This window comes from Meriones unguiculatus, chromosome 12 (genome assembly GCF_030254825.1).
Source record: "Meriones unguiculatus strain TT.TT164.6M chromosome 12, Bangor_MerUng_6.1, whole genome shotgun sequence".
NCBI lineage: Eukaryota > Metazoa > Chordata > Mammalia > Rodentia > Muridae > Meriones > Meriones unguiculatus.
The window spans coordinates 87,147,355-87,155,678 of NC_083360.1; the positions used below are offsets into that span (position 1 = coordinate 87,147,355).

General features: G+C 49.4%; 1 protein-coding gene across 6 annotated transcripts in view; it reads right to left on the minus strand.

Annotated features, from left to right (window-relative positions):
• Osbpl9 (oxysterol binding protein like 9) overlaps positions 1–4,681 on the minus strand; it is a 121,825-nt gene extending 117,144 nt beyond the window's left edge. For all 6 annotated transcript variants that reach the window (XM_060366106.1, XM_060366105.1, XM_021660874.2 and 3 more), the window contains exon 1: positions 4,507–4,681. In XM_060366106.1, the coding sequence (XP_060222089.1) occupies positions 4,507–4,671 (165 nt within the window). In that variant the 5' untranslated portion in view covers positions 4,672–4,681. The remainder of the gene's footprint in view (positions 1–4,506) is intronic.
• Positions 4,682–8,324: the final 3,643 nt, after the last annotated feature.

Consider the following 8,324-nt stretch of genomic DNA (forward strand, 5'->3'; position numbering starts at 1 on the left):
AAAACAACCTAAGTGTTGAAGCTTCGCTCTATTCTTGCTTTCCTATTGCCTAAAACAGCCTTTTTCAGCTGGGTGCGGTGGTGCACACCTTTAATCCCAGCACCCAGGGAGGCAGAGGCAGGCGGACTGCTGTGAGTTCAAGTTCAGCCAACACTACACAGAGAAACCCTGCCTTGAAAAAACCAAAACCAAAAGAGAAAGAAAAAAAAAAAAAACCAGCCTTTTTCTCTTCTCAACCTTCATCCCTTACGTCTGGATTCAAATGTCCTTCTAGTCTTTTCTGGGCCATACTTCTGCAGATTTCTATTTCTATTATTTACCTTGTCACAATGATTTGGTGTATGTGCGTGCACATGAGTGTACTGTGTGTGCGTTATATGCATTATATGTACACGTGTGCACATGTTTGGGGTACATGTGTGTGGAGGCCTCAAGTTAACGCAGGATGTCATCCTCGACCATTCTGGTTTTACTGAGTTGGGGTCTCGTGCTGAACCTCGGGCCCACTAATTCTGCCTACTCTAGCTGGCCCAGTGGATCCCCGTCTGTCTTGAGGGTGCTACAATTCCAGCAGCCACCAAGCCTGCTCTGTGTTTACACAGGATGTGGGGACCTGGATGCCGGCTGTGAGTGTGCAGCAAGCATTATTCTCTCAGCCATCTCGCCACTTGTCACGTTGCTTTAAGATGATGTCTGGGTATCTGCTCTGCTAGACCAGTTCCTCCCAGGAGGAATCAACGCTTACACTCCAGGCATGTACACTAACTGCACTATTTTAGCCCCGCAAAAACCCCTGCTGAGCGAGCTAGCACTAGACTATACCGTACCTAATGACTGTGATTAGGAGGCTGAGTTAATGTCAGCCAGGGCTAATGGGACCCCGTCTCAAAAATCGTACACACGTACCACCGCACCACACCACACACACAGGAATAGTGAGTTAGATCTGAAAGCAAACAGTAAGCTTTCCTTCAAAATCCAAGCGTTGGGCTGGGGTGTGTTAGTGGTAGCATGTTTGCCGAGCATGCACACGGAGGACTGTGGGGCCGACCCCCAGCCTGGCAACGAGATGATGAAACAAATGAAAAGAGGAAAGTAAAAAGATCACTCCAGCACCTGCAATTCCAGCACTTGGGAGGCAGAGGCAGGCGGATCTCTGTGAGTTCAAGGCCAGCCTAGTCCACAAGGACAGCCAAGGCTCCGCAGAGAAACCCTGTCTCAAAAAAACAAAACAGACAAGCAAACAACCAAACCAAAAAGATCACTCCAGGCTGGAGAGATGGCTCAGCAGGTAAAGGCACTTGCCACCGAGGCTGAGCTGACAACCTGAGCTCTATCCCGGGACCCACATCCTAGGAGGAAGGAGTGGCGGCCTTGAGTTGTCCTGTCTTCCACACAGGTACTGTGCCATACAACCTGCCTGTAGATAGATAAACACATACAAAAATTAAAAAGGTTTTTTTTGGTTTTTTTTTTTGGTTTTTCAAGACAAGGTTTCTCTGTGTAGCACTGCCTGTCCTGGACTCAACTTTGTAGACTAGGCTCGCCTTGAACTCAGAGATCCACCTGCTTCTGCCTCCCGAGTACTGGGATTAAAGGCGTGGGCCACCATGCCCAGCTAATAATGTAGTGTTTAATAAAAAAAGAAAAAAAAGGATCATTCCATCACCAGAGTTTGGTAAATGTTGGTGAAGCTCTAGGCTGAGAAAAGGCTTGGCTGAAGCTATTTCAGTTCAATCCTAGGGATTAGCTCAATCCCAGGATTATTTGATACTGATTCTCAGCAGAGGCTGGCTCTGAAGCAAGGGCAATCTAGTTTAGAATTTTCTGGAGTGACCCAAAAGAGATCAACGGTCATAGAGCCAGACTAGAACTCAAGTAATTTTGAAAACAAGGAATGGTGTGACTATTTGCTGCCCTGATTAAAATGTGGCACAACTGACAAGTGAGTCCTGGGTTGGTGTGGCCATATTGGCTCATGTCCTTTGCTCCTACGTGGCCACCTGCCTGCCCTTGGCCTTCAGATCCTACCCCAGCTCCAGCACTGGCCTTGAAATAGCCACTTGTGGGGAACTAAACCAAGCAGCCTTCTTCCTCATGGAGAGACTCAGAGAAACTGGGAGTCAGAACACTTGAGGGCACCACCATTGACTGACAGCAGCCCTGCTTGGTTTGCATTTAAACTGGCTGAGTGTTTTACCTCTGAAAAACAAATCCATTAGAAAAAAAAAAAAAATGTGGCACAACCAGTTCAGATATCCTCTCTAGAAGGTGCGGCTGTAAAGCGATTAGCCACACACAAATCATTAATATAGCTAGACCATAAGAACGCTGATGCACTGAGCCAATGACAGACCACTGCCTGCCTTCAGTCAGACTCCTGCTCTCCTTTCTCTCATTTTTTCCTCACAAGATAGTGGAAATTCTCTGCAAGTAAACAACAGAAGAATTCAGGGGAACTGTTCTAAACAGCAGTTAGAGAAATATGACCCCTCCTTCCTCTAACAAGGATAATGTTTTATGGAACCTAGTCTCAGAAGGTAGAAGGCAGAAAAAAAGTCTATGAAAAACTTCAACTTAGTCAGAAGGACAGGGAGTCCAGAAGTCCGAGCACTCCAAATTGACAAGGACAAGGAGACAGAAACAAACACACACACACAGAAATATTTTATCTGGGCTAGGAGCTCCCTAGAATCTTAACTTGGGACCTCTCTAGGATGGCTCTAGATTCAGATCCACACAAATTTGGGATTTGAAGAGTAACTTAATTCTATGCTGCCACTAACTGAAATTACTCCATCATGAATCTTCTGGCTAGGTTCCATGGGATTTGCTGATCATCACATTCACATTTAATGAAACTTGATGTTATTCTTTATTTATCTGAGTCATAGGTTTTCATAATCAGTTTTTTCAGGATAAAATATGTAGTTGTTCCTTTTCCACCCAACATAACCTTAAACAATGTGGCGTCTGTGTTTGTATGCGCACATTTTTTGTTCTTGAGTATTTTTTTTTTGGATGTTTTTGTGTGTTCTTGCCCTTTTTGTTTGTTTGTTTGTTTGTTTTGAGACAAGGTCTCATTAGTTACCCCAACATGGCTTGACCTTAAAATTCCCAATCCAAAATGCGGACATAGGGAGGTTACATATACAGGCCACAGTATTCGGCTTCGAACGATACGTCTTTGTCTCAGTAAAGTTTGATTTTTTAGAAAAGTTAGATCTTGTAGAAAAGAGGCCAGGAATGCGGGTTGGTGGTAAAGTGTCGACCTGGAATGTGCAAGGCCCTGGGCGCCATCAACAACACACAGAGAAGTTCCTACCAGAAGGATCGTGCAGGTCATCCATCCCTCACCCTTGCAGGCCGGCTGAACGACTTACCACATCTTCTCTCCTTCCTGTAGCAAAGGGCAGTTTAATGGGTCCCTGACTTGGCCGCTTACAGCTAGCTTGCCTGCCTGCTCTAGAGCTAATTGCCTAAAAGCCTGCAGCCTCAGATTCCAAAACTGTAAAATGGGAACATCAAATGGGGATAATGAATACCTGTCTTGCAAATTTATTAAGGGTAAATGAATTAAGGTGCCCGCTGGACTACCCTAAAAAGCTCCCCAGAAGAAAGGCAGTGTCTACACCGCCGGTGGAACAGCTTTGAAATGAATGAATATGCAACCCTATTTCAACGCTAAACTTTTCTCCCACGCCTGCATTTCTTCCTTTTTCGCCTATCATTTTGTAAAGCCTTCACGAACTCAAAGAAAGTCACCCCGTCACCCATCTCTCCAACACCGCCCACCGTCCGCCTCCAATGCGATGGGGGTGGAAGAGGCAGCGAGAACACAGGCTTCACGGCACGTCCACTACCTACCCTGACCACTGACTCGCGTCAACGACAGCGAAGTCGAACACTCTGCCCTCCGCGGGGCACAACTTTTAAGGCGACCGCGCCGGGATCCCTTCCCACATCTCCGCAAGCAGGAGGAAGAAAATCCGCGCAGAGGGAACAGTCCAAAGTTACGGAGTCCGTTACCCTCGCGCCCCCGGGGGTGGGACGGCCGAGCCGCACCGGCCGGGCGGCCTCTCGGAGCCCGGGGTGTGGACAAGGGTCACCTCCGCACCTGGCCAGGCTCGTCTGACCACTGCTCCGACAGGGCAGCGCTCTTCCAGCCCCGGAGCGGAGCCGAAGGGTGCGGCCAGCGCCCGGGCTGGGGAGCGCACGGCCGCCCCGGGACTACGCCCACCCGCCCCGGCCGAGGCGCGCAGCCCACCTCGCCCGGGACCACTCCCTGGGGCACCCCGCTCGCCGCCCACCCCACCCCCGGCCCACACACCGGCCGGCCGGCGCTGCTCACTGGCCGGGGCCGCGTCCCCCTCCCGGTCATTGGCTGCCCGCACGCAAAGCCCTCCTCCACAGGGGGACCTCGCGCGCGGCGGTCCCCGCGGCGGAGCACCCCCGCCCGGGCTCCCCGCCGCCCGCCGTCGCGGCGGCGCGGCCTCGGCCGCTCACCGTGTAGTAGGACAGCAGCCCCGCGTTGTAGTCCAGCACGAACCAACGGTACTGCCAGCCCTTCATCACGTTAGTCCACTTGCTCAGCGGCCCTTCCACGATGGACGCCATCTTGGGAGCCGCCAATGACAACAAACGGCCTGACGTCAGCCGCCTATATGGCATTCGGCATGCAGGGGGCGGGGCCTCCGAGGGCCTGGGCGGGGCCGGGGCTCGAGGGGGCGGGGCGGGGCGGTTCCTCTGCGCCGCCGGCGGACCCACGCCCCTGGCCATCGTAGTCTGGCGTGCTTTCTTTCTCTCTCTCTTCGCCTATTGTGTGTAAGGGCAGGATGGGATGGAGACGAGCAAGCTGAGAAAGCAAGCGTAAATATTAAGGTTATCTATCCAATTCGGTCGTGACGGTGTACACCTGTCATCCTAGCACTTGGGAGACCAGAGGATCAGTAGTTCAAAGCCAGACTCAGTTAAGTGGGACTTGGGGCGGGGGAAGGGGAGGGAGGGAGAGGAGAAGAGGGGAGCATGAGTGACCGAGAGGCTGTAATCTCAGGAATTTGGAAATAGAATCGAGGCGCATCGGTGATGAGCCTGCACTGATCTTGAGGAGGATCTGAATTCGGTTCCTAGCGCCCACAGGATAGGGAGCTCACTGTTGCCCGTAACTGAACCTGCAGATATTCCCACCCCACGCAGACACACAACGCTAAAGTACATATAATTAGAGTTCAAGATCATCCTTGGCTGCTTAATTTTAATGAGTCCAAGAGTAACATGGGCTGCATATAACATTTTTTAAAATTATTCACATAATTTTTTTTTCCCTTGAGACAAGAGTCTCTTTGTAGTCTTGGCTGTTTTGATACTAGCTTATGTAGGCCAGGCTGGCCTTGAACTCACAGGGATCCACCGGCCTCTGGTGCGTGCCACCATATCTGACATAGCTTTTTTTTTTTTTTTTTTTTTTAAGGATTAGGAGGTTGAGAGATGGTTCAGCAGTCCAGAGTGCTGGCTGCTGGCTGGTCTTCCATCAGATTTCTAGCACTGAAATGGAGGCTTAGCAATCGTCTGTAATTCCAGTTCCGGAGGGCATGACATCCTCCTCTGGCCTCCAAGGCCCCAGGCACGCACGTGGTACACTTACACACATGTAGGCAAAAAATAACCACACCCTTTTTTTTTCTTGTTTTACTGTAGAGAAGAATGATCGCTGAGGGTTAAACCCAGGGCTTCATGCAGGCCTGGGAAGCACTCCAGCCCTGTGGTGTCAGTCAGGGTTCTTTAGAGTAACAGGACGGATCGAGGGAATGTGTATTTATTGATTTCTGCTGGGGATTTGTTGCAGCCTGGGGTTCGGCTGAGACAATGTCCGCCTGTGGACAGAAAGCCCAAGAATCCCATAACTGGATGTCTCAGCTGGTCTCCAGAAGAAGGAGGCTCTAATGCCAGTGAAGGAATGGGCTTGCTAGCCAGGACGGGAGGAAGCAGGCAGAGAGAGAGAGAGCACTTCCCTCTTCCACTCCTGTCCATAGGCCTCCAGCAAGAAAGGGTGTGGCACAGGCTAGAGGTGGGTCTTCCCAGTCAGAGATCTGGATTAGAAATGGATCCTCCCACTGCCAGTGATCAGGTGAAGCAGAAATCCTCTACGGGTACGCCCTGCCATTTTCGTTAATTCCAGACGTCGTCAGGCTGACCACCAAGACCGTCCATCGCACCTGCCCTCACTTAAGAAAACGGGAGGTCGTTCCCCACAGGAACCACCGCCAATGTTCACCATGTAAGCGTCTCACAAACCGTTCAGTTAATAACCACGTCTGGGAATATGGCTCCGTGGCAGAGTGCTGGCCTAGCATTCGTGAGTCCCTAAGCTCAATTCCCAGAATCAGGGACTGGGATTGCCCTAGGGCTTTGAGAACATTTGCAGACGGTAGAGAGGAAGGCAGGAATAGACAACAAAATCCGTGACATACATATTAAAACTTGTCAAGTGCTCTGGGAAAGAAACAAAGGGAAGAGGAGCTGGGACTGCTGTTTCAGGCACCTGGATGAGAAGGTGACTTTTTCAAAGTTTTCTATGTGTGTATCAGATACATTACCCTCCCATCCTCATAACTCTCCCTTCTTGCCCCTCCCGTTAGTCTCATTTGTCGCTCTAGACAGTTTTACTTCTGTTTGCAAATCATATGAGTATAAATACACAATTTTATGTGTCTGTATAAATTCTGGGCAACACAAATGAGAAGAAAAATATTATATTTGCCCTTCTGAAAATGGCTTAATTTAGTTAATATGATTGCCTCCAGTTGTATCTATTTTCCTGCAAATGACAAACTGCATTCTTTTACATGTATGTGTGTGTGTGTACGCCTCCCAGATTCCACCTTCATTTAGGCAGAACTCTTATTATTGACTCTGTGTATACTGGGTTAGTTGGCCTATGGGCATCTGGGGGCTCTCCCGACTACAGATGTCTAAGAACACAGACACTCAGTATCCCCTCCAGCGCTGCGTGGTTTTGTGGATGTGAAATCAGGTCCTCCCGCTTATGCGGCGAGCACCTATGATCTTAGCTGTATCCCTGGCCCTTATTCTTTAACTTTTGACAAAAGCAAAGACCTGGAGAAGGTGAAGGAAGAAGCTAAGGGGAAAACCTCACAGGGAAAATCACAGTGAACAGAGCAAGCCAGGAGCAGTGAAGAGAGAGAGTGGAGCCCAGTGAGGGAGCAGTGAGGCAAAGGAGAAAGTAGTAGGGGGCAAAGGCAGAAAGGACAGACCACTCACAGCCTTCAGCTAAAACTGAAGTACTTATTGAATACTCTGTCCAGACAGCACTCATGGTCCTGGGATCTTCTGTACCGGAAGCAAACACTAAGCAAGCAAACGTGAAAGCTACTCACTACTGAAATCCAGAGCTGGCTCAGCTGACACAGCGCTTGCTGCGTAAGCATGAGGGCTTGCATGCAGACCCTGTAGTCCCGAACCAGTAGGCAGGGACGGTGTGCCCAGGGGCTTGCTGAATTGGTGAATTACAGATTCAGTAACAGGCTGTGTCCCAAAAAGAAAAAGAATGTGAAAAACTGGTTTCCAGAACTCAACGGGGGAAGGGGTGCACGCCTTTAACCCCAGCCCTCAGGAGGCAGAGACAGGTGGATCTCTGTGAGTTTGAGGCCAGCCTGGTCTACAGAGTAAGGACAGCCAGGACAGCCAGGGCTACACAGAGAAACCCTGTCTTGAAAAACCAAAAAGAAAAGAAAACAAAACAAAAGGAAAGAAAAAAAAAAGAAAAAAAGCACTCAGTGGGTAAAGGCTCCTGCCACCAAGTCTAGCGACGTGAATTTGATCCCTGGGACCCACATGATGGAAGGGAGAACTAACTAGAAAACTGTCAGAGCTCTGACTCCCACGCGCAAGTTGTGGCACACACTTGTGTCCACATACAGAAATACACATGAATGCACACAAGTAAATAAAATGTAAAAAAAAAGAAATTTCTTTTTTTTAAGAAAACTATCCAGCACTGCTTTACTGAGAATGTGATAAGCTACAAAACAGGATGTCAGTGGCTGGGTACTGTCAGCTGTGCAGACAGACATTGGAAAGAGCTAAAAGGGGAATGCTAGCCAGGAGTGGAGACTAGGTTGTGTAGGAATTTTTTGTTTGTTGTTTGTTTTCTCTTAAGATTGAAGATACCCAAGAGGCGAAGGCAGTAGAATCACCGTGAGTGCCGAGCTAGCCTGGAGTTCAGTGTGAGACCCTGTCGCAAATCTACACGTAGATTAAGACCCTGGGGAATATTGCTCTGCTTGTTTCCAGAAGGGGAGAGA